Raw genomic sequence first — 26,452 nt, forward strand, 5'->3', positions numbered from 1 at the left:
GGTAAGGAGTTATTTACTTGAGCAAGAGCAATTTACCAGTAGCTACACCACCGAGGAAAATAATTTCCTCTCCCCCAGCCACCATTAACTTCCTATAGGTCTTTAGGGATAGCTGGAGCCTCAGAGCCACTCTCTTCCTCAATATTATGATTATAACCTAGAACCACCTGGGAAGGCAGTCTTCATGAAGGATTATCTATATTAGGATGGCCTGGGGCACTGGGGGTAGGGAGTATCTTGGTTATATTAATCAATGGGGGCGAAGACCCACCTGATGTGTAGCATCTTCCCCCAGCAGGGATACCTAGATTGTCTAAGAATAGAAAAAGCAAACTGAGCAGTAGAATTATGGATCAGTTCATTGCCCTCTGCTCTTGACTGTGGATATAAGGTGACCAGTTCTCTCAAGCTCCTGTTGTTATGACTTCCCTGCCATGATGGACTGTAACCTGTGAGCCAAATAAGCCCTTTCTCCCCTAAATTGCATTTGCTAGGGTATTTTACCACAGCAACAAGAAAAGAAGCTAATACACCCACCCATCCATAATAGAATGTTGACAGAACCCAGCCTTTTTCAGGCATTGCGTGGGTAACCACTAATGCTCTTCCAAAGGCAGGGAGTGGTTACAGAAGCTGTGTCATGTCTAGAAGACGGTATTTCTCAGCGCTTTTTCACATCCTCCACCTCGCACTTTTTTTCTATCCCTTTTCCACAATGTTCTCTTAGCCTTACAGGAGATAATAGAGACATTCTGTTCAGGGCTAAGCATTCAACAGTTACTGGTTCCCATCACTTTTACCTGTTATCAGTCTCTACACTCACCGCTGCAGGCTGCACAAAGACATGTTTCTCTAAGACTAAGAGCAGCACTGGTCTTTGAGTATAAACATAAATATTTACGAGGCAGTTTGACAGCATGTCCACTTAGCAAAACATCTCTAAGGCCATGAGCTCCCCAGCCATGGGCTTTGGGACAGGTCTGCAGTGCCAGGCATGAATCTCCTTGTGTAGAGTGGGCCTCCAGTTCCACTGTAAAGTAACAGTAACAGTCTTGCCACAGTTGCACTAGTGCACCCATGTTGCCAGGCCGTGAGTAGTATAGCACACAGGATCCATGCTAGGTAAAACTTTTACACTGATGACTTTTCTCCCTGCCCCCATTCCCGCCCCATTCACACACACCCTTGTTTGCTGGGTGTGCCTGTGGGTTTTCTAGAGGAGAAGTGAGGCTGTAAGATTCTTCTTTACAGTAGACAGCAGTGTGCTGACACTGAGAAAGAGTGGTTCCGCCACAGGGATCCCCTGGCCCTAAACTTGGTCTCTGCTCTTCACCCAGGTACTGGCAGATGCTGTCTCTCGCCTGGTCCTGGGTAAGTTTAGCGACCTGACAGACAACTTTTCCTCCCCCCACGCACGAAGAAAAGTGCTTTCTGGAGTAGTGATGACCACAGGTAAGCATCTGGCTTGCTGTCCAGCCTGTCTGCTGTCTGGTTTGAAAAGCATAAATGCTCTCTTGTGACACCAACAGAAAATTGCCTTTTATTCTTTCTGTTTTTATGCATCAGAGCCTTTTCCTCCTTAGACTGAGAACATAGCTTAGTGGGTAGGACACACGTTTAGCAGTCAGGATTCTTGAGTTCAATCCCTAGCAACTGCCCCCCCCCCCAAAAAAAAAGCCAACTTAGGTAAAACAAACTTTTCAACCAAAATAGTCAACTTTTTTAGCTTCCAAGACAGGGTTTTTCTGTGTAACAGCTCTGACTCTCATGGAACTCACTTAGTAGACCAGGCTGCCTCTGCAACCCAAAATATTCAACTTTTAAAAAGAGAGAGAGAGTGTGTGTGTGCACGTGTGTATGTTGCTCTTATGTGTATAAGTCTACCACATACAGTGCCCTCAGAGGCCTGAAGAGGGCTTTCAATTTTCTTGAAACTGTAATTACAGATGTTTTAGTTGCCATGTGGGTGCTGGGAAATAAACCTGGATTCTTAGTAAGAGCAGCAAGTGCTCTTATTTACTGAACCATCTCTTTAGTCCCCAAAATGTTCAACTTTTTAACCTGTCTTTTCCTTTGGAGAGAGCACGCTATATCACCGTATGACATCATTATAACCCGATATGCTCGAGAAACAGTGTAGTACTTACTGTCTGGCTTCTCTTGAAGCGTGGATCCTTTGTGCCTTATTGGTGTCACTACCCCCAATAGTGATAGTGATGTGAAATCTGAAAATCCTTGGAAGCTGGTAAAGCACACCTCAGAGGTGTGTCTCTGCGGGCATTCCAGAGAGGAACAAGGATGGAAGACCTGCCCAGAAGTGTCTGGCAGCTTCCCATAGGCTAATGGCTCAAAAAGAGTCTAAAAATGGCAATAGGGGAAGCCCATTAATCTAAGCGTATCACTTTCATTCTTTCTGTTTGTCTCTCTTTCTCTCTCCTCTCTCTCCTTCACATTTGCACCCACACACACATACTCACACTCATAAACACACCCCTTTCCTGGTCACCATCATATATAAACTGCTCTGCTACAAGCTGTTCTGTTCCACTTTGTCTTGTTGGACTAAAACCTATAATTCTGAGTCAAAATTAATATTTCCCTTTTAAATTGTTCTCTCAAGAATTCTGTTACAGAAAACAGAAAAGCCTAATAATGCCAATCACCTGAAGGACTAGCCTTTTGTATCTTTTTGGTTTCTGTGTAGCCGTGGCTGAACTGGAACTTGCTCTGTAGACCATACTAGTCTCAAACTCACAAAGATCCACCTACTGTGTGCCTCCCAAGTGCTGGGGTTAGGAGAAGACGAATGTTTTGCTTAGCTTCCTTTTCTCCCTTTTATGCAGTCTGGGACCCCAGCTCAGGGAATGGTGCTGTACACAGTGGTGGGTCTTCCCATCTCAGTCTATCAAGAAAGGTCTTCCATAGGTATGCCCAAAGGCCAACCTGATCTAGATAAGCCCTTACACATGTACCCAGAGACCTACATCCTAGGTGATTTCTAGAGTCTGTCAAGTTGACAGTTAACAATCAGCCCTCACAGCACATAGAACACACCTATTTCAGTCAACAAGTCTGCTTGAAGGTCATACTCAGGATTGGTTTGTTGATGCTGTTGGATTTTGTTTTTTGTTTTCTGTTGTTATTCTAGGGATGTATTCCAGGGCCTTACCCATGTCAGGTATATGTTTTACCACTGAGACACATCCCCTTTCATATCCAGGTTTTTGTAGCATGTCTGGGTCAGTGATCTATTTCATAGGATTTAATCATGATTTTCCCTCTCTGGAAGGTTACATTGTGTATTTCACTCTTGACATGGTTGAGTGTGAAAGATTACTAATAAAAATGTGGGCCTTGGTACTCTTGGGCCTTTAAGCTGTTCCTCCTAGTCTCTTTAATATTTTACTTTAGAAGCTAATTCCAGGCAATTTGTGTAGTGCTTCTTACCTATAGTCAAGGGTGAATGTTCAAACACCCCTGCATGCCAGTGGAAGTGACCACATGAAATTTAGGGTATAGACTACAGGGTGAGGAAGGTAGCCTCCTGGAAGTGGTACAGAACAAAGTCTGAACCTATTTAAGGTTCAGATTTCTTGGGTAGGAATCAGGAGACACTGAGACATATGAAAGCAAGGTTAAGTGTTCAGCTGACCCTAAGTAGTCCAGTTGCCGAGAGCATATGTCAAACAGACCAGTGTCATTAGTTGCCAGTCACTCTCCTGTCTTTCAGGTACAGACGTCAAAGATGCCAAGGTGATAAGTGTTTCAACAGGGACGAAATGTATCAACGGTGAATACATGAGTGACCGTGGCCTTGCACTAAATGACTGCCATGCAGAGATAATCTCCCGAAGGTCCCTGCTCAGGTTTCTTTATGCACAACTTGAGCTTTATTTAAAGTAAGTTTAGGAATAAACAAGTGAAGGAAGCTATTTTAAAAATACTTTCTTTCAGAAAGCATTGCATAGACTTGACTTGTTTGTATAAGCACTTAGGAACTCTCAGGACCAAAACTGTGTGAGGAATACTAATGCCAACCCTTGCTCTCTTGTGATGCTGTCTGAGCAGGTCCCACTCTCCCATGATGCTCAGTTATGAACTAGAGTGAACTAACTCATAAACATACATACATACACACACACAAACAAGCATACTTACATAAGATTCATACTGAGAATCATAACCTATCTGTAAATTTCAAGTCCCTATTTGAGATGGTGGTTTTTGTCTCATGCATTGTGAATCATGCATTGTGAATATAAACATGTCTTCCTAAACTGCCTGGTAAAGAAGGTCATCTTCAGTTTATCACTGGGCATGGTCAGAGCTGACCTTGCACCTGACTGCTCCTCTTGACAATGCCGTTTCTCCCATGTGGTCTTTCCACCTTGCGGTCTCACCCGTGAAGAAATAGTCACTCACAATTGATGACATATTAATCACTGAAGGGACCATAGACCCCTGTTGGCCGCACACACCTTTAATTGTCACTCTCACGGCTTTTCCCTTGCAGTAACAAAGAAGACCAGAAAAAGTCCATCTTTCAGAAGTCAGAACGGGGTGGGTTCCGGCTGAAAGATACTGTACAGTTCCACCTGTACATCAGCACCTCTCCCTGTGGAGATGCCAGAATATTCTCTCCGCACGAGCCAGTGCTAGAGGGTATGACGCCAGACTCTCACCAGCTGACAGGTTTTTAAGAAACATAATATAATGTAGTGTTAGAACACATCCACATCAATGTTCTTTTTTTTTTTTTAAATTTCAGCCTTAGGTATGGATTTGATAAGAGTACAAATTCTTTCTTCCAAATTAATCTAAAATTTATGAATGAAAAATGCTAATTCTAAAAGAAAGGTGCTAATTTTGGTTAAGTAATTAGAGTGGAATGAAGGCATTTCCAGCCTTAAGCAACCTCTAAGTGACCCCTGTATTTCCAGTAAGTGCTGACTGAGGCATGTGTGCTGAGGCTATGTCACAGAGGAGGTGGACAAAGGCCATCAAGGCCCCTAGTGTCTGTCCCATCCTTGGGAGGCCAGCCATAGACTGTGGTTTTATAACAGTTAGTATGTACATTCCTACTCTCAAGCCGAAGCACCATGAATTGCAAATGGATTTCCTTGGCTATAAAAACTGCAATACTCACTGTAAATAATTACTACTCTTTTAAAAAAATTAAAAAGATTAAAGTCATTCATATTCCTATAACTCACTGCTAATCACTGGAAATACCTTCACACACTCCTATGAATTTCTGTGTTTGTCTGTATTTATTTTTGAAATGATAAAAATACAAAAGTTAGTGTATAACAAGCACCTGAGTATCTATCACTCAGAATTAGCAAATCTTAGCCATTTTCTCCATTTGTTTCCACTCGTTAATTATAGAAATCATCTCAATGAAAATGTAAATCACGTTTTTCCATGTTCATAATTTAGTCTGTATTGTGTCTTTTCAGTTCAATTTACATATTTACTGGAATGTATATTTTGTATGGCTTGAATAAATGTTTGCATAAATATCCATAAATTATACTTTAAATTTTAGTACATTAGATGTGCTTTTTAGTAAGTTAGCTGTTTTATTACTTGTGGGTTTTGAACCCTCTCTTCCATTTAGAACCAGCTGATAGACATCCGAATCGCAAAGCAAGGGGACAGCTACGGACAAAAATAGAATCTGGTGAAGGGACAATCCCTGTGCGATCAAACGCTAGCATCCAGACCTGGGATGGGGTGCTGCAGGGGGAACGGCTGCTCACCATGTCCTGCAGTGACAAGATAGCACGGTAAGCCTGCCCCTCACCATGCACGTGTGATTCTTATTAGCCCTTCCTAATTTCAAAATCATTTGGATTTTAACCCGGTTCCCTGCTCAGGTGCTCCAAGAGTTCTCTAAAGACCAAGGTTCTATACAGGTGCTTTTCTAGGACTGCCTGGAGGGGACAAGGGAGACCATGGCGCAGGGCACCCCAGTTTCCCCACACCACTTGTTTCAGAACATTCATCTTCTCTTTTACTAAGCCTTCTTTGACATAAGTGTCAGGGTTAAGCTGGTTATGTTGGACATTCTACAGGCTATGAAATTTGACACAATTTGCTCCCAGAGGAAAACACTCAAGCATTTCCTTGCCAGCAGGGAACACGGTGTCCATGGTTGCTGTGCCCATCAGTTAACATTATGGCAATTGATCTTTACCAGTTAGAACAATGCGAGCCATCCTAGGCCAAGGCTAGTGCTCCATGAACAAGCTGCTCCCGTTAACCTGCCACGTGCCTGGGGAACAGCTTCTCTTGCAAGCTTAGATCCAGGTCAGATTTTAGAAATCGTTTCTTCAGATGCCAGTACAAGTTCCAGTGGCTATTCTGTTTTTGTGTTTCAGTGAATGATCTCTTTGGTCAGGTGATGGAAAGGGAGCCATTCAAAAGTACAGATGCATATAAAATTAAACCTCTCTCTACAGAACACGCCCCTGTGACACCAGGGTAAGCAGTTCTGGACTGGCCACCCAGAAGGTTTGGACCTGGTCATAGTGCATGTGTGTCTTTTTCTCCCCTTTGCTTCAGATGGGTCATACACCCAACAATGTGTCCTTGGGAGGCTTAGAGAGGCACATCTCGCAGTGTGGCATAAAACCTAGTCATAACTTATGAACCACCCGTCTTTTCACCTGCTTTGAGCCCTTTGTATTGATTTTCTCTAAAGTGGATGTCATAGGGGAGCTGTAAGACTCAGAACTGGATTAATCATACATATGCCTTGGACCATTCTCCCCGAGCACTGACGCAGGCTGAGTAATACTTAGCCAAAGGAAGGAAAGAAAAGAAAGAAACAATCCAGAGGACCAGGAGTGTTTGAGATTTTGAAGGTTTTGGGTTTTGAAATATTTCTGTAGACTCTACCGATTGAGCATACCTAACTGAAAACTCCAAAACCATATGCTCTAAACTCTGCAAGGCTTTAGTGGTATGCTACCTATGCCTTCTGTAGCGTGTTTGCTCTTTATGTGTCTTTCCAGTCTGCCCTTCAGGTGCTCCCCCCAACCCTGTGTGTGCGTGTGTGTATGTCTGTGTGTCTGTGTGTCTATACACAGGTATCTGTCCTTTGAGACCTACTCAGTGCTGCGTGTGTCAGCATTTAAGTCTGTGTTTATGTGTTGTTAACTATTGAGATGGGGTAATACTCTCAGGTCCCATTTTGTTTCTCATTTTATTCAACTATATGACTTTCTTTATGTAAATCATTATTTCTGAATTTTACAAGTTTTCTGACATAGTCATGAGATACTCCCCTCATGATGGACACTGGGATTTACTTTGGCTACCTTCTCCCTGCACCCCTAACTCCTGGAAGCTCACAACAAAACCTGTGCTAGAGCCTCTGGGAGTTTAGACTAGGATTCTAAACATCACAAGGGTGTCGGGTTGCTGACACATCAACTGACACCGTGTAGACACGTATTTGCTTCCCCCACATTTCGTAAGCAGACGTCTTGGGGCTTAGTTTGCATCCCTCCTCTTACTAGTGGGGACATGGAGCATTTCTTCAGTAGCTGTAAACCACTAACTCATTTTTATCATCCTTGAATTGCATATTTATATTCTTTACCCACTTGTTTTTAAGTTGCTTTCATTTGAAGCCTTTTCTAATTCTTCTTTTAAAGATTATTTTATTTTATTTGTATGCATGTGTGTCTGCATGTATGTATGTGAACCAAGTGCATGCTTTGTGCCTACATAGGCTGAAAGAGGATGTTAGAGTTACAGGTGGTTGTGAGCCATCGTGTGAGTGCTGGAACCTAAACCTAGGTCCACTGCTGAGCCGTCTCTCCAGTCCTGTTCTTTTCTTCTTGATTTGGAGAGATCCTTTCATGATTGTTATTCCTGTCACCCTTAAACCTTTGAGGTAATTCAGGATCTTCTTTGGATCCTTGCCATTGAGTGGCCTTGTCGCCTTCTGGAGATCATGACTAAGTACATGTGGACTGTCTCTTTTGTTCTGTTGTACTATATGTTTGTCTGCCAGTATCACGGTGTTTTGTTTACTATCACTTTTATACCATTTTTAAATCAGAAAACAGGACCCTTCAACCTTATTCTTTTTTTCCCCTACATTGTTTTCGCTTTCCAGGCTTCCTGGAGATGTCATAGGAATTTGCTGTATCCCATTGCTTTTGTATGTTTCATTTTTATTTTCATGCATTAAGTCCCTTTGTAACTTTGGTTTATTGATAACTGCAGACTATGACATTTGGTTTCTGTATATTTAATTTTTAAATTTTCATATTTTACATTTATAGTTTTACTCTATTGTGAGTGGAAAGTTACTTGTATGATATAATTTTCTTGAATTTTATAAGATTTGTTTTGAAACTGATGCATGGTCTGCCTTGGAGAATATTCCAGATGTACTTGGGAAGCATGTGTAGCCTGCAGTTCTTACAGTGGAGTGTTCTATGTTTCTGATAGATCCAAGGGTCTACAGTGTTCTACATCTGTTGTTTCCATCTTGCTCTTGTTTGATGATCTCTACTCATTTGGCCATCTTTTACATGAAATACCTTGTGTCATCTCTTCACTTTCAGCATATGTGTCCTCAGGGCTGGTCAATTTCCTAATATGTAATCCGCCCTATTATGTGATTAATCCCTTTGTCAATCTTGTCCTTCGGCTGGGAGATTAGCCCACTAACCTTGGCAGGGAAGGCTTACCTTATTATTTCTGTGTGGCATGTAGTTTTATTTCTCCCTGATTTACTCTCTTACCGCCTTTCTTTTAAAATGTCCTCATAGGAGTCATTTCTTCTTGTATATTTTCTAAAGAACTTCCTTTGTGACTATGATTCATTTTTTTAGATTTTTTTAATTTTATTTTTATTTATTTATTTTTTTTAATTTATTTATTTATTAAGGATTTCTGCCTCCTCCCCACAACCGCCTCCCATTTCCCTCCCCCTCCCCCGATCAAGTCACCCTCCCTCATCTGCTCGAATAAAAGAAATTATTTCCATGTGTATGGTGGGGGGCTGTGCAGGTATGTGTGACAGTCAGGTATTGAATACCACTGGAGCTGGAGGTACGGGCAATCATGAGTCCGCTGATGTCTGGATGCTCAGGTTTTCAGGAAGAAGCTCCTCTTAAATGCTGAGTCATCTCTCTATCCCTGATAGCATAAAATATCCTAAAATTATAGCATTCTATTTTAAACTGATAATGATATAATTTCAAATATATATGAAAACTCTTCTTTCTACCTCCACACTTGTCAATATCACACACAGATTGTCTTTGTATGTTTTATGCCCACTTACATAGATCTGTAGTCATAATTTATTTAAATTCAGTTCATCAAAATTACAAGCCAAGTATGGTAGTTCATATCCAATCTCAGCACTCAGAAGGCTGGAGCAGGAAAATCCTGTGTTCAAGCCAGTTGAACCGCACAATGAGACTCTGTCTTTAAAATAAAAAAAAAAAACTGTAATAGTTAACTTTTAAAGATTTATTTTTGAGTATGTGTGTGTGTGTGTCTATATGAGTGAATGCCATAAACGTGAGGGCAGAAGCTGGAGAAAGGGCATTGGATCTCTTGGAGCTGGAGTTGCAGGAGGTTTTGGGCCACCTGATGTGAGTGCTAGGAGCCCTGGTCCTCTGAGCAAGTGCTCTTAACTACTGAGCTATCTCTTCAGCCACTAACTTACTATATTTGCGCATGTGATTACCTCTGCAGGAGAGTCTAACATTTTTATCCAGCTTTCTATTGCTGTCTATTGTTGTGATGTTTCAGTTTGAAGGATTCCTGTCTGTGCTTCTGTTTCTTCTAAGGTCTAGAAATGATGAACTCTGCCCACTGGTAATCCCCGAGAAAGTCATGATTCACCTTCATTTATGAAGGACACTTGAAGATACGTCTTCCCACTCCTTTCTAGTTCATAACGTTTTTTATTGAAAAACTGATAAGCTCCCTTTATATGAGCACTGACTTTTCCCCACTGTTTCTTAAGATTGTCTCAAGAAATATGTATAGATATAGATATAGATATTCTTAAGTATAATATATATACTCACTGTCATTTTCCTTGTATTTATGCTCATTTCAGTTCTTTGCCTTTGAATCTGTGTGGTCTTTTTCTTGTTTCAAGCAGTATTTCTTCAAATAAACTCTCATTGCCTTTCTCTTTCTCTCTTGGAATTCCCAGGACTTGCATGTTGTTCTGCTCACTGGTATTCATAAGTCCCACAGCCTTTCTTCATTTATATTCTTTGTATTTTTTTCTTCTCTACTGATGATTTTGATGGCCTGTCTTTAAGTTTACTGGCTCTTTCTCCCATTGATCCCACAGCCAAGTTTTTCAGTTCAGTTGCTTTCTTCATGTTCAGAATGTCTCATGTATTGATGTAGTTCCCTCTGTGTTGATAATCTTATTTTGTTCATGCAATCTTTTCATAGTGTTGAGTGCCTGTGTTCTCTTTTAGCTCAGAAGACATTCATATATCAGTTACTTTAAATTATTTGCCAGGGCATTCATAGGTCTGTATTTCTTTAAGATTGTGTTCTAGAAATTTATTGTTAGTCTTTGGTCCATGCTTCTCTTTTTATTTTTGTTACCTTTTATTTATTTGCTTTGTTGGGCTTGAGTATTTAGAAAAAGAAACACCGCTTCCAGCCTCTGTATTTTGGCTTTGTACAAGAAAGTTCTTCCTAATTAGTTCTGTTTTTTCTGAATTCTTGGTCCTTTGGTGTCTGCCAATAGAATTGGATCCTAACCTGGTGCTTGTCTGTTTTCAATAGCTTTTAAACTCTAGTTCTACCCCGTCTCTGCCTGTCTTAGTTAGGGATTCTATTATGAAAAGACACCATGGCCATGACAACTCTTTTAAGAAAAATGTTTAATTGGGGTGACTGACATTTTCAGAGGTTTAGTCCATTATCATCATGGTGGGAAATAGCAGCATGCAGGCAGACATGGTTCTGAAAAAGGAGCTGAAAATCCTACATCTTGATCCACAGGCAACAGGAAGTGAACTGAGTGCCACACTGTGTGTAGCTTGAGACCTCAGTGTCTACCCACACAGTGACACACTTACTCTACAAGGCCATACCTTCTAATAGTACCACTCCCTTTTGTTTTTCTTTTCCCCAAACCACCACATTCCAGTTCCTGGCCCCCAAAGCCTTGTAGCCATATATTGCAAAAAAAAAAAAAAAATGCATTCAGTCCAACTTCCAAACTTCCCATAGTCTATAATAGTCTCAAACTTATTTTAAAGTCTAAAGTTCAAAGTTTCTTCTGAGATCATACAATCTCTTGATTGTAATCCCCTGTAAAATCAAAATCAATAAGCAGATCACATATTTCCAACATACAATGGCACAGGATATACATTACTATTCCAAAATGTAGGGAAGGTAGCATAGTGAGGAAATACTGGACCAAATCAAGGCTGAAAACCAGCTGGGCAAATTCCAAATTCTGCATCTCCATTTCTGATATAAAAACACTCTTCAGATCTCCAACTCCTTTCAGCTTTGTTGGCTACAATACACTTCTTTCTCTTGGGCTCTTTCCACTCCCTGTTAGCAGCTTTTCTTGACAGCTTTCCTTGGCTTTGGCATCTCCAACATCTTTGAGTCTCTAAGAAAATCCAGCAGTAAGGGCAGCCCCAGAAGGGTTGCAAGACTCTGAAGAAGCCTGCGAATCTTCCTGGGACTGCTACATCTGTGGCCTCTGCTGCTTGAGTATGCAAGAAAAGACAGATCCAAGTACAGAGAAAAGGCTTTTTTGGCTCATTCCTTTGCTCAAAACAGGTGGTAGGTAAGCAAGGGCTGCTTTATGCACAGGGAAAGGGCCTTCTACAGAAGCATCAGAAGCTCCTGGAAGAGCCACACTGTGGACAGGGTTGTTTCAAAGGACAGAGGTGGCTTTCTCTGAAGGCTAATTGTGACATGGAAGCAGAGAAGGGGGCCCACTGAGCAAACTGCTGTTCTAAATAGGCTGCTTGTCTGAGCAAGGGCTATGGAATCATGGTTGGGTCAATGTAGAACTCTTGTTGTCTATCTTCTGGCCACAGTTTGGTATGCTCAGGGCCAGGTCAGGCTCTACAGTAGATTCAGGGGGAGAGATCAGGTGACAGCACTGTTTAGACCATCTTCAAAGAATAACCTGAAGAAAACAAAAACAAAAAAGCCTCAGACCAGTCCTGAACCCAAAAGAACAGGCCTTAGGCCAGGAGGCAGGGGTACCCACCATTTTCTGGTGACAAATGGGTTTCATTTCTGGGGCCTGAGCAGGAAAGTTTCTCATCTAGTGCCCTGCCCTAGGTGGGCATGGAAACTGGGCAGGTCTCTAGGTGTATGGTTGCAGTGCGTGTGACGGTTACTTGACTTTGCTTCATCGAATTTTGCTGTATCTGTGATGTCCTTGCATGGTGGTCTGTCGTCCAGGAAAGTGGGCATGGCTATTCTCTGTAAGGCTGATTGACAGGAGCTTGTCTTTGAGTAGAGCTGGCTAAGAGCTGTTTTCTACCCAGTGCTTTGGAGCTCTAGAAGCTCCTGGGATCTCCTAGGAAGTGTGCTCAGAACTAATGAGTCCTAACAGATGCTGGCTTCTGCAAGATCACAGCATCACTGCCCAGGGAACTGAGTTCTGCTTAAGTCATCTAAATCAGCAGGCTTCTCATCTGCATCAGAAAGGAGCCCTTGGGCTTCCAGAGCTGATTCATTTCAGATGTTCTCTAAGGATGGGAAGACTGTTTTAATTTCCTTCTTAGAGGAATTACAGGTTGTCCATTCAGCATGTTGACCTTCTTTGTGGGGGCGGAGAGAGGTCACAGAGACTAGAAGTATATGTTACATGAAGTGCTGGTGAGGGAGGTCAGTGGGTGGTACACATGTGCCCAGTCCTCTACACTGCAGCAGGGAAGCCAGGAGCCTCGGGGGCTCCAGGGGAGCTGGTAAGAGAGAACTGGCCTGTTGGACAAGTGCTAATTTCTGGGGACCTGTTAGGGGGTTCCTGGAAGGGAGTGGACTAGATCAGTCATTGTCTTCCTAGGACTGTGCCAGCTGCTGCAGGGAGAGAGAAGCAGACCTCTTGTTTCCTTCAGGAGAGGGCACAAAGGCAAGTCAGGAAAGAGTGGCATCATTTGACCCTGGTCTAGCTATGGTGTTAGCTAGAAGTCAGAGCCTAGATCTATTCTTTTTATTTTTAATTCACTTTTTATTTATTCTTTGTATCTTTCACATCATGCCTCATGATCCCACCCATCTTCCTCCCTACCCCAAGATAAAATTTAAGGGAAAAAAGAGAGAGAGAAAGGAAGAAAGGGAAAATCTTGTTATGGAAGTTATAGTGTGATACAGTGAGTCACACAGTAAACCCTTTTATCCATATGTTTTTACATGCAAGCGTTTATTAAAAAGAATTGTTGGTCTAGCTCAAGGCCCCTGGTCTCTGCTACACCATTGATGCTGGGCTCTCACTGGGACTCTTCCTGGACATCCCATCACCTTGTGTTGTGGAGATCCTGCAGCCCAGGATTCACAGGACTGCCGCCGCCCCATGCTCCAGCAGATGGTGTGGATGTTGGTGTGGATCAACACATAACCTTAGCCCTCCTGCAGTAAGGAGTTGTCCTCTTCCTACATCTGCTGAGGTTTGTAGCATCTGGCCCATTTCCCAGTCTCACTGCCACTTACTTGGACTCGTTCTTCTGACACATGTGCCTCAGGGACCCTCTTTCCGTGAGTCCCTTCCCTGTACTGATGACTTACTTTCTAAATGCAGTGCTAGGCAGTCTCTCTCTAGACACCTGTGTCAATGGGACTAAGTTACTTCCACGCCTCAAGTCTCATTCTTTCCCTTAGTGGCTCCTGGCCACTCAGATCAACCCTACTCTATGGCCTGGCCTGCCCCTTATCTCCTTCTGCATCCCCCCTCTTTGGGACTCAGCTTCAGGATCAGCTCCAGGAGCCTTGAGTTGGTACCTCCTCTTATGTGGGTAGCCTCTTTTACTCCTTTTCTCAGAGAAGCCTGTACTTTGCCTCACGTTGGTTGTACCTCAGTTCATGAGTCTTGTTTGCCTTCTGCTGCTGTATTGTTCAGCACCTCGTCTGTGTCTTCTCTTGTCCTCTCCCATCTGCTTAGTGCTACCCACCCATGACACACTTGCAAGTTGCTCGGTATGCAGTGGTCTCCAGGTTCTCAGCTTTTCTTGTCTGTGGGATGAAGAGAGCAGACACATAGTAAGCCGGTGGTGTGTCCGAGTGTAGCTGCCGCATATGTCAATGGGTGGGGTGGTTACTGCCAGCTCATTGTCACCATCTCTGTTTCCAGGACATACACCATAGTTGCCACACCTCCACTCCTGCCCAGGGCACCATCCTCTGAGGAGCTGGCTCTGGGGAGCTCCACATGGAACTGCAGCCCTGGATCAGAACACCTGTTCCCTAATTGAGCAACCATTTTATTAGAAGAAGGAAAATTATATATGTTTGCCCTTGAGAAATTTCTCTCAGGTTTTTCACAAGAAACATTTGACTTCTTAATATCTTTTAAGAAATAACCTTCAGAAAGTGTGTTGTCATGGGAAAACATAATAGCTATGCTAGTTAGTTTTTATCAACTTGATACAAACCTACACATAGCTGGAAAGAGGGAATCTTATTTGAGAAAATACCACCGTAAGATTGACCTGTAGGCAAGTCATAGAGAGTTGTTTTGATTAATGATTGATGTAGAAGGTTCCAGTTCAAAGGGGGTGGTGTCACTTCTGGGCAGGTGACCTTAGATAGTGTTAAAAAGCAGGCTGAGCAGAGCGTGGTGTTGCACGTCTTTAATCCCAACACTCAGGAAGCACAGGTAGGCAATCTCTATGAGTTCCAGGACAGCTAGGTCTACAAAGCAAGTTCTAGGAGAGCCAGGGCTGTTAGATAGAGAAACCGTGTCTCAAAAAACAAAACAAAACAAAAAGGCAGACTGAGCAAGCTATTAGAAGCAAGCCAGTAAGCAGCATTTCTCCATGACTAATGCTTCAGCTCCTGCCTCCAGGTCCTGCCTTGAGTTCCTGTCCTGAATTACCTCAGTAATGGAATGTGATTGACTGAGAGTTGTACGATGAAATAAACCCTTTCCTCCACAAGTTGCTTTTAGTTGTAGCATTTTATCACAGCAACAGAAGAAACTCTAAGACTACGGTCCAAAGTTATTTCACTGTGTAAGATAATTTTTAATTGAGCTGCTAAGTCAGCAGTTTTCCTGCCATGGTCTTCACCTTTTACAATCCCTCCAGCATTATCCCGTGTACCTCCAAGCTTTGTCTGTATGTGATGCCATACCTGTATCTACTGAGATGTGCTTTTTTTTCTCCCTGCAGCTGGAACGTGGTGGGCATCCAGGGGTCCCTGCTCAGCATTTTCGTAGAGCCCATCTACTTCTCCAGCATCATCTTGGGCAGCCTGTACCATGGAGACCACCTCTCCAGGGCTATGTACCAGCGGATCTCCAACATAGAGGACCTGCCGCCACTCTACACCCTCAACAAACCCCTGCTCAGCGGCAAGTACCCTTGCGTCACCTCCCACCTCAGTGCCCTGAGCTCACAGTAGCTAGGTCCTACACATCACCCCCACCTGGAGCCAGCATATGGCTGCCAGGCAGCAGCAAAGCCATTAAAAGGGGAACAAGACCTTGTCTCTTGCCTCTTGACCTGGTCTCCAGGGCCTTTTAAGGCAATCTTTCTACAAGATAAATGCCTTTCCACAGTTGCGAACCTCAGTATTCACTAGAGAAGTTGCAGGAGCCTGACACCTCTGTGCTTTCTCGTGTACTTTGTATTCATTCCTGCCCCAGTGACAAAGACTTAGGCAGTCTTCCCGAGACCAACCAGGCTGGGCCTTGGCAACCATCCATCCTCACCCAGCCCACCTGCTTTCTCTGAACTGTGGTAGGTGTGGCAGCTATGCTGACCACATGTGCCTGTCTTTCACTGGTGCCTTCTCCTGCCCTTTACACCTTTATTACTGGTTTCTTTTCTTTTTTAGAGTGTCAGTGGCTAACAGTAGAGTGAACAGGAGCTTTTGAATTCAAAGGTCCTAACTTCTAAGCCACCCTTATTTAAAAGGACACAGTTAAGGTATTTTTACTCTTTTAAAAAATAACATTTTACTTACTTCTATAAGCTCAAAACTAAAACCATATCCTAAACTAAAAAAAAAAAATGCTTCTTTTGGGGTGCATGTGTTCTATGCCTCAGTGCCTGGCTACTAGCATGTCTTTAACTGCAAGAAAGCAGTGTGGACTTTTATTTGATAGCATGTCTGTTAGAGTATATGAAGTAATCAGGGAATGAAAGTTATCTGAAATCAAATATTGCAGCTCCCTAGCTATTTTTCCTTAATTTTTTTTTACTCATAAAACCTGATGGTTAAGTTGAACTTGAAATATTGTTTTGAGTATTGTTATTGCATGAATTTGTCATGAGTCAGGAAATTTTCAGTGATACATTTGGAGGAAGATTACCTTCTTAGCTGTTGCTGTAGCAAGTGTTAGACCATAGCTAGTTTATAGAGATGCTCATTTAACTGACAGTTTCGAAGACTGGAAGTCCAAGATCAGGGGGCCTCATTTGTTCAGTGTCTAGCTCGTATGGCATAGAAAGACATCGAGAGAGAAGAGAGAGAGAGAGAGAGAGAGAGAGAGAGAGAGAGAGAGAGAGAGAGAGACCCACAAATTTGAGAGAGGGACAGAGAACAAAGAAACAAACCCATGACAAGAAAGCAAGGTAAGGACCAAGATCCCTGTTTATAAACCTTGCTCTCCAGGAACTGGCCAGGTCCTTCCTGTGAGAACGTTAGTCCCTCATGAGGGTGTATGCCCAATGACCTCATCCCCTTGGCCTCAGCATACTAAGTACAAGCTTCTGTACAAGTATAAGAAAACACAGTCCAGCCAGATTCAAAGCAGGGTGAGTGCTCAGCTCTCGTTGTCACCATCTTACATTCATTCATGGAGTGTGAATGTGAGAGACAGCCCACACAGATGCCCTAATAGAGCTGAGTAGATAGATGGACCTCACTCATAAAAATCAGATGTGTTTTATGTATAGGAAATTCAGGTGGATGTATATACATATATATGTGGCAAATAGCTATTAGACAGAATATAAAGTTACTAATGTATTCCCTTTTTTTGAGAGTACAAACTATGTAAAAGAAAATGTTATTCACCTTCTCCTCTCTGTATTCACCTATACACCCCAAGGCCTCTCAGAAACTTTCATTTTTGCCATCCCTGCCCTTGGCCTACCTACCTTCTCAAAGACCACACCTGCAATTCAGCTGAGCAAGGCCGACTGCAGATGGCATAGAGAGTCTAGGTCATAACCCTCTATTGACTCTGCCTTGTTGATAACCTGTGTGCCTCAGTTTCTTCTTTTGTCCAGTGATTGGGATGGACCAGGTACCTTTTCTGGTCCTTCTGGATGAGAAGTACAGGGGTACTGTCCAGTCTTGGGAAGTGGAGCGTGACTCATGGCTGAGCCACTGGACAGCACCAGAGTCCTTGCAAGGTGCAAGCTTTTGGAGATGTTTTGCTTTTGAAATAGCAGTGTATTGCTGCTGCTGCTGCTGCTTTGTAAGGACACCTTCAGATTAGGGTGCCTGAAGTCAGGTGATCCAGGGACTGATAGAGGGCAGATAAATACTCCTGTTCCCACGGTTCATAGCAAAGTCAGATCCCTGAAGAGTTAAAGTTGGAAATAGATACCATAGTGGGTGGCACCAGAAACAAAAGCAGAGAACTTGATATCATCTTTAATTTGTGAGGTTACACTCTTGAAATACCTATTATGGCAGAGCCTTCTCAATTCTCTAGGATGTTATCTCACATCTAACAAGTGACTTAAACAAAGGGAGATTTGGGACATCAGCTGATTTCTGTCAGCCCTTCCGAGCTGAATAGATGTGGTATAAAGTACATTTATTTGTTATAGTTGGTGTTGTGTTTGGAGACCTTGCCTCCTCCAGTTTTCTCTGTGAGAATGAAGGCCATTGTACCGTGTGAATTGTCATGTCTTTAGGGAGCAACAGAAATCAACACACACACACACACACAACACAAGATGATTAAACTCACCAAGACAAGGTGGCCTAAAAACGCACAAATCAAGGTTAAAAGCCTGCACCAAGCTGCTGCTGCTGCTTCTTCTTTTTCTTCTTCTTCTTCTTCTTCTTCTTCTTCTTCTTCTTCTTCTTCTTCTTCTTCTTCTTCTTCTTCTTCTTCTTCTTTTTGTTTTGCTCATTTTTAATGCTGCCACATTTGAAATAAGAATTTTTATTTCTCCTTGAAAGTATATCATTGAGAATTTGCTAATGTATTGGCTTTGACATGAAGCCACACATACTACGAGTAATGGTTTGTATTGCAGGCATGTGCAGCCACACTTACGTTTTTATACAAATGCTAAGAATCTGAACTCAGGTCCTTATCCTGTTTGTGGGACAAGCACATCCTAAGCCATCTCCCTGGCCTCACTTCATAGTGATGGAGACAGAAGCCTCTCTAGCCTTCTCAGCAGCTCCTGGTTAGCTGCATATCCAGCACTTGCATATTTCAGGGCATTTGGGTGTCAGCTCTCGTCCAATAGGTTAGTTGACTTCTGCTAACCAAGACCATTATCCGAGGCTCATTGAGATACAAAAGGGAAGTCCAGTGGCAATAATTGTGCCTACATGAGTGCTCTAGGGCCTGGGTGACAGACAGACTGCTGTGATGGTATGGGAGTGGACTGGGCTCCCTTAATGCTGGTTTTAAGGGCAATAAGTCACAAGAATGAACAAACAAGGGGTCATGGGCAAGTTCTAGGAGTGTAGCCTGTGTGTGAGGGAGCTCTGGGGAGACAGTAGTACTGCCAGGCCTTGGGGAAGCTGTACTCCTCCTTGCAGGAGAGCAGTGGCTGCTCATCCTAGGGGGTTCACAAGCAGCAACCAAGCCACGTTCTGTAAAGAAAGTAAGAGTAACAGTCCACAGCTACATGACTTCCAGCTTAAGTAATCGATTGTCAGTGGACACAGCTTCAGAGGCTCCCTCCCTCCAATGTCTGGTGGCTCTCTGAGCCATCATGGGCAGGTACCATCTACATAGCATCACTCTTAAAACTCATGCCTTGGGGCTAAAGAGGTAGCTCAGTTATAGAGCACTTGTCTTCCATGTAAAGTCCTTTGCTTCAGTTCCCCCAGAGGGAAGGGATTGGGTGTTCAATTTCTTATTTGCAGAATAAAGACTAGGGCTGTCTTAGTTAGGGTTTCTATTGCTGTGAAAAGACACTATGACCATGGCAATTCTTATAAAGGAAAAATATTTAATTGAGTGGATTACAGTTTTGGAGGTTTAGTCATTATCATCATGGTACCACATGTTGGTATGCAGGTAGAAAGAGCCAAGTGTCCTACATATTGACTTATAGGCAGCAGGAAGTGGTTTGAGACATACAGGAGGCCTCAAAGCCCACCTCCACCTGACACACTTTCTCCAACAAGATTACACCCACTTCAACAAAGCCACATTTCCTAATAGTGCCACTCCCTTTGGGAGCCATTTTCTTTCAAACCAAACACAAGTGCATTTCCCTTAATCTACTAATAAGGACTAATAATAATTTCTAAAACATGAACTGATAGAAATCATAAGTATCTGTATTGATAATTATATGTAGAATTTATTTCTTATTATCCTATCATGTAAGGGACCTATTAGAATTTTCCTTTGATTTGATAATAAGAAAAAGTCAGTGCCAGCTCTCCTGATTCTTTTGTTGAATCCGTTATTAGGCCAATTCACAGTTTCTCTGCAATTTTGTGTTAAAAGTTCTTATTTAGCACACTTAATTTACAACAACTGGGGACTCTCATTACCAGCCAAGTCATTCCTGTTTTTATTGGTTTCTGCACGGTGGCCTATGATCAACTCATTACCCTAGTTCTCACTTTGCAGCCCCAGAGAGGTAAGTTGCTCATGGGTGTCCGTCTTCACGATGTGTCAGCCCTGGAGACTTGAAATGTACTCATGTGACCATTTCAAGCCTTCTGCTCAGATAAAGCATGTAGTTAGATTGGAACCTTGGGCTAGCTATTTTCTTTTTGCCTTATTTGCTCTGCTTTTGTTAAAGATGGCAATTTACTTAGCTTAGAATATAAGGGGGTGTTTGCACTTTTAGAGTTTTACTTAGTTAATTGGCTACTTAGTGTCAATGTAGAATGTTGCAGAGCTAATGCCTAGAATTTACTCAGCAATGGGCCTTCATTCTGGTTATGTCACACTAAAGTTATGCGGTTGAAAAGGAAGATGACACAATCCAAACAGCCATTTGTATAGAAACATCCAGTTTCATTATGGTCAGAGATTCCCACAAATCGCAGCTAAGTGGACATTTGTTCCTCCTCCCTTCAGAAAAGGAACTGTCTTGGTATTTTCCATTCAGCAGTTGGATAGCTCAACAGCAAAGCCAGGAGGAAGCGGTTGCAGATCCTAAGGTGAATCAGAAGCAAGGATCCCCGTGAGAAACTGAGAAGGGTATTGTTCTCAGAGGAAGTGATAGGACTCAGGAAGTAGCCCAAGATGCTGAGTTGTCTGTCATGGCTGCAGCCTTGAGCATGCCCCTTCACACGTGTAAGGGGCTGTCTTAGCTGCTAAAATGCTGGGCAGGCTCGGCAGACATACTCCTCGGCAAGAACCCTGCTCATGCCTTGTTTACATGCATCAGTGCTGACAGCTGCTGGTAACACTGAACTGGTTGTACCTGGTAACATCTGTGGTACTTTCCTTCTGAGCAGCGCCCATTCTTGTGATGTCTAACATTGCCTTTTTTGTGGGTAGCCATGTATGTGACCAAACTCCATGTTTTGAAAAGTTCTAGACAGCGGTAAGGTCAACACTCCTTTGCTTTTCTATCTTACACCCTTACTTTCTTACTATGTCTTACTATGTTAAGCTCAGCCTGACCTTGAACTCTTGCTCCTCCTGCCTCAGCCTCCTGAGTGCTGGGATTACATTACAACATTGGGGTACATTACCACATTGAGCTGCAAGACTGCAGTAGTTCTTCTCTTCTTTATTCTGAGACAGGATTTCTCTGTAACAGCTCTGACTGTCATAGAACTTGCTCTGTAGACCAGGCTGGCATCAACTCACAGAGATCCATCTGCCTCTGACTCCCTAGTGCTAGGATTAAAGGTGTGTACCACCACCACCCAGCCATAGTTTTCTTTCAATATCTTTCTCAGTCATTAAATGAGTTGAGGTGCAGTTCTCTCCAAATTCTTTTCACATTTGTTTAGGGTTCATATTACTGTTTCCTTAAATGTTTGGTTGAATTCATAGCCTTTTTATGGAGGTTTCTTCATAAGGAAACTACAAATTAATGATTTATTTATTTTTATTTTATGTGCATTGGTCTGTGTAAGGGTGTTGGATGCCCTGGACTAAAGTTACAGACAGTTATGAGCTGCCATAGATATTTTTGAAGAGTAGCCAGTAGTCCCAACCACACTGAACTGAGCCATTTCTCCAGTCACAGGAAATTACAAATTAAGTGTCTGTTTTTCACTTGTTGTCTTTGAGTAAGCCTGGTGGTTTGAATCTTTAAGAAATTTGTGCATTTCATCTGGTTGTGAAATGTGCGTGTAGATGCTTCCCTGCTGTTCTTACCACTCTAATCTCTGTGGCCTCTCTAGTGGCATTGTGTCCCATCACGTTGGTGATTGTACCGACTACTAGTTTCGAGTCCTGAGTCCTCGGGGAGGAGGAAGCTTCACTTAAGAAAATACCTCCATAAAATAGGCTGTAGGCAAGCCTGTAGGGCATTTTCTTAATTAGTGATTAATGGGAAAGGGCCAACCCATTGTGGGTGAGCCATCCCTGGGCAGGTGGTCCTGGGTTCTATAAGAAAGCAGACTGAGTAAGCCAGGGGAGTAAGTCAGTAAGCAGCACCCCTCCATGACCTCTGCATCAGCTCCTGCCTCCAGGTTCCTGCCCTGCTTGAGTTCCTCCTGACTTCCTTCCATAATGAACAATGATGTGGAAGTATAAGCCAGATAAACTCTTGACTTCCCAAACTGCTGTAGTCATGGTGTTCCATCACAGCAGTAGAAACCGAGACAGTGGTTTGTGCTGTCTTTTTCCAGTCAGCCTTACTAGCTGACTAGTAGCAATTCTTTAGATCATCTCTAAAAAAATAATCTCTGCTTTCATTGATTTTCTCCTATTATTTCCTGTTTTGTATTTTAATTACTTCTGTTTCTTCATTATTTTCATCTTTTTGTGCACACAGTGTGTTACTTCCTCTTTCTCTAGTTCTTCAAGATGCTATCAGAGATCATTGTCTTTTACTGCTCTTATCGCATTTATAAATATCATGTTGTGTTTTCACTTATTTCAGAACTCCTTGTCTATAGGTTATTTGCAAGTGTGCTGTTTATTATTATCAGAACATTAGAGGGGTTTGCAAAAATGTCTGTGTTACAGTTTCAAATGGACTTTCATTTTATAATCTAGGCCCTTTTAAATTTATTAAGACTTCCTTTCCGTTGCAGTAATGTTCTGTATTTGGCTGGTGAGGTTGCTCAGTGGTTATAGACTATTCCTGTCTAGCTCAATAACCTGGGTAGGATCCCCTGGGTACACATGGTAGAAGGAAAGGATCCATTTGCCACAGGCTATCCTCTGGCCGCCACCTGTCTGTTCTGTTCTGTACATGTGTATACAAAATAAATATATACATACTGGTTTGTTTTTTTTTCAGACAGGGTTTCTGTGTGTAGCCCTGGCTTTCCTGGAACTTTGCTCTGTAGACCTGGCTGGCCTCAAACTCAGAGATCAGATTGCCTCTGCTTCCTGAGTGCTGGGATTAAAGGGTGCTACACCACCACCCTGCATAAATATATTTTTAAAATCTATCTGTGAGAACCAGAAAAAAAGTACATATTGGTTGTTTTTAGGGAGAATGATCTATAAAGGTCAACTCGACCAAGCTGAGTGACTTTGTCATCTTTCTTGTCCTAACTGATCTACTTGACCTGCCAGTTTATGAGAGGTGTTGACTCTCCATTTACTAGAATTGTAGGTTGTCTCTTTCTCCTAATTTAAGTGTGTACTTCATGTATTTTTTTCAGCTCTGTGATAAATGCATAGAAGTTTAGGATTTTTGACTTCTTTATCAATCAATCTCCTTTATCATTGTAAGATGATCTTTATCTCTGGAAATGTCCTTTGTTCTGCAATCTGCTTTGTGACCTCAGCCTTCCTCTAATTAGTGATAGCATATATATCTTTTAAATATCTTTTTATTTTAAACATGATAATCCCTTCCTTTTCACTGGGGTGTTTAAACCGTTTATTTTTATTATGATAATTATTAACTTTGTCAGTTTTGTTCCTTATTTTCTATTTGATCCAAATGTTCTTTGTTGCCCCTTTCCATTTTTTTCTCACCATGGTATTAATTGTGTTTGATTATATTTTAGCTCCCTTCTACGTTTTTAGCTGTTAATTTTTTTGTAGATTTAATAATTTTAAAGGGTTTATAATATATATCCTTAATGTACCACAGTCTGCCTTCAAGTGATACTACCCCACTTCACACACTGGCATCCCCCTGACTCTTACAAGAGATGCTCCCATTTCTCTTCCCCCAGCCTTTGTGGTATTATCACATTTTAATTTTTTGTGTGCTAAAAATTCCACGTTATTACTTTCACTTCAAAATTCTATTATCTTTTAAAGGTATTTAAATGATAAAGGAGTCTCTCCCCTCCCCCCTTCCTTCTCCCTGTTTTCCTTTGTGTGGGTCTGGATTCCTACTTGGCTATCATCTTCCCCTTTGACTGAAGGACTTTCTTACCTTCCTTTTAAGAGTCTCCTGAAGATGAATTAACTATTCAGCGTCAGTATGTCTGAAAGTGTATTTTGCTTTCATCTTTAAAAATAGATTTTGCTGAGCTCGTGTATCTTTCTGGGATGGTAGGGGCTTTGTGCTTCTTTAGAACTCAAAGGCCATTGCCCTGTCTTCTTATCTGCATCGCCCAGCCCATCTTGGCTCCTCTGTCTTCCCCGACTGTGCTTAAGACTTCTTACTCTCTGCTGATGTTGAGCAGTTTACTGTGATACGCTTTGATGTCGTTTCTTCATACTCCTTATGCTTGGGGGTTGCTGAATGTCTTAGTTCTGTAGTTTGTTGGTTCTGTAGAATGTGGAAAGATTTTATTCTTGTTTCTTCACATATTTTTTTCTGTGTCCCACCTCTTTCAGGAATTCTAGTTAGACATAGGTTTGGTTCTTTCATGTTATCTATCTCCTCCCCCACGTGTGTGTGTGTGTGTGTTATTCTGAATAGCTTCTCTCATCATGCCCAGTGGTTCACTGGGACTTTTTTCTGCACTCTGAATTCTGTGATAAAGTCCATCATAAATACTTTTTTTCTCAGACACTGATTCCTTTTTAGAAGTTTGGTCCAGGGCTTTGTCTCTGTCTTGTATGTACTTGCCAGGTACCTTTCCCTTCGTTCCTCTCAGAAGCCTTTAGTTTTGAATAACAAGCATGCTGTGGTGAGTCTTCCTGCTCAGGGATACTCTCTGCAGAACTTCTGTCCCTGTGCTAGTCTCTCCTAGGAACTCTGGCTGTAAGAGGGCCACAGCATCCACATGTCCTATATCTTAAGGCACAGCATAAAACTTAAATGTGTGTGTTCAGTTTCCTTAGCCAGATACTTCTCTTTCCTTTCTTTCTTTTGTTTTTTTTTTCCAAGACAGTTTTTCTCCATGTAGCCCTGGAACTCACTCTGTAGACCAGGCTAGCCATGTACTCACAGAGAGCCTCCTGCCTCTGTCTCCCAAGTGCCGGGAATAAAAGCATGTGCCACCACCACCCGGCTAGATATCTTTGTAAAACCTTTCACTTTTCAAAGCAAGCCTGTGGTTAGTTGCAGTGAAATAACTTACGTACGAGAATGCACCTGTGCTTACTTGCTAAGTACTAGGTTTCCACACATACCTGGAGTGCCGTGCTGTGAGACTGAGTGGCCTGGTACATGGCATTTTAGTGGCAAGGCTATAGGCTGTCTTTGAGCAGTCCCGCTGATGCCACTTTGTAGAACTTGAGGCAGCTTGCCCAGCTGTCCTTTGCTAGGTTTCTAGCTCTCTTGGTCCCCAGGGAGAGCTAAAACTTGGTAGGAAATCCTGTGGATTCAGGAATCTGTCAGACTGTAGTCCTGTCCTTCACAGACGAGTATATAGTTATGTATCAGTTCTGACTTCTTAGCCCTGTTTTTCTTGGGCCACCAAGAAACAGCTGCACACTGGGAGGCTTAGCCTCCTCCTTGTGGCAGTCATGTGCTTTGTCCTGGTGTGATATACATCCTGAGCTTTGAACTGTGTGCTGTGCTGGCCACCCGCTTCTTCCTGGTAGGAAACAAGGGTTTCATGTCACTTCTGTGTGTCTGCTCTCTTCCAGGCATCAGCAATGCAGAGGCACGGCAGCCTGGGAAGGCACCCAACTTCAGTGTCAACTGGACAGTGGGCGACTCTGCCATAGAGATCATCAATGCCACAACAGGGAAGGACGAGTTAGGCCGCCCATCCCGCCTGTGTAAGCACGCGTTGTACTGTCGCTGGATGCGTGTACACGGCAAGGTACTGAGGCGCCCTCACTGGGTGTCGGCCTACCTCCCCCAGCGTGTCCGTCTCCATTCCTTCCATCCCTCCTGGTTTTCATCATCATGTCGTCATTGCAACTTCCTAACAAGATCATTTGAAAACTATTTCTTCAGATTGTGGTTAGCTTAAAAGTATGGCCCTGGTTCCACAAGCCTGAGAGCTGCCTCAAAGGCAGATTCCTCCCTTACTTCTACAGAGTCTTAGCTGCTGTCCTGGCACTGAGGGAGGAGACTGCTGGCGCCCCTGTACTGGGAATCACGGAAAGGAAGGGAAATCACTGAGCACTGCCATGCTGGCTTCTTTTCCCTTCATCAAGGGTCAGAAACTTAATTTAGCTTCAGAGCCCTTTTCCCCAAGTAAAACTTAAGCTAATAAGGCAGGATAACATTTGTTCTTGTTTAAGTCAGGGAGGTGGTGTTTTCTTACAATGAGGCCAGCTTAGAGCAATGGTATAGGGTTCAGAGAGGCTCTCCTATCCATGGGGAAAGACAAATGCTATCATGGTAACCCAAGGGCTCTGCGGGACACCTCCTGTCTCTGCCATGTGGCAAGGCCTGCATCACCTAGGTGTTCTTTTTAATAGTTACAGGAGACAGGTGGAACTTGTGCCCTGGGATTTTCCAGAAGCACAGGTTCTGCGGCCATCTGTCTGACCTGCAAGCCACTGCTTAGAGATGGAACTGAGCGCTAGGCTGGCCTCTTGAGGGTACTCTTCTGTTCTAGGATAGCACCTTCTTCTGTTTGCTTTTTC

The 26,452-nt window shown here is 42.8% G+C and overlaps 1 protein-coding gene across 5 annotated transcripts in view; it reads left to right on the top strand.

Moving 5' to 3' along the window:
* The window catches only part of Adarb1 (adenosine deaminase RNA specific B1), a 123,300-nt gene that overhangs the window by 92,657 nt on the left and 4,191 nt on the right, over positions 1-26,452 (top strand). For 3 of the 5 annotated variants that reach the window (XM_075979869.1, XM_075979867.1, XM_075979870.1), the window contains 6 exons: positions 1,338-1,452; positions 3,731-3,899; positions 4,514-4,692; positions 5,621-5,789; positions 15,372-15,553; positions 25,499-25,677. In XM_075979869.1, the coding sequence (XP_075835984.1) occupies positions 1,338-1,452; positions 3,731-3,899; positions 4,514-4,692; positions 5,621-5,789; positions 15,372-15,553; positions 25,499-25,677 (993 nt within the window). The remainder of the gene's footprint in view (positions 1-1,337; positions 1,453-3,730; positions 3,900-4,513; positions 4,693-5,620; positions 5,790-15,371; positions 15,554-25,498; positions 25,678-26,452) is intronic. The other 2 variants (XM_075979871.1, XM_075979868.1) reach the window with 2 other exon arrangements.

The sequence above is a fragment of the Microtus pennsylvanicus genome, chromosome 7 (assembly GCF_037038515.1).
Source record: "Microtus pennsylvanicus isolate mMicPen1 chromosome 7, mMicPen1.hap1, whole genome shotgun sequence".
Lineage (NCBI taxonomy): Eukaryota > Metazoa > Chordata > Mammalia > Rodentia > Cricetidae > Microtus > Microtus pennsylvanicus.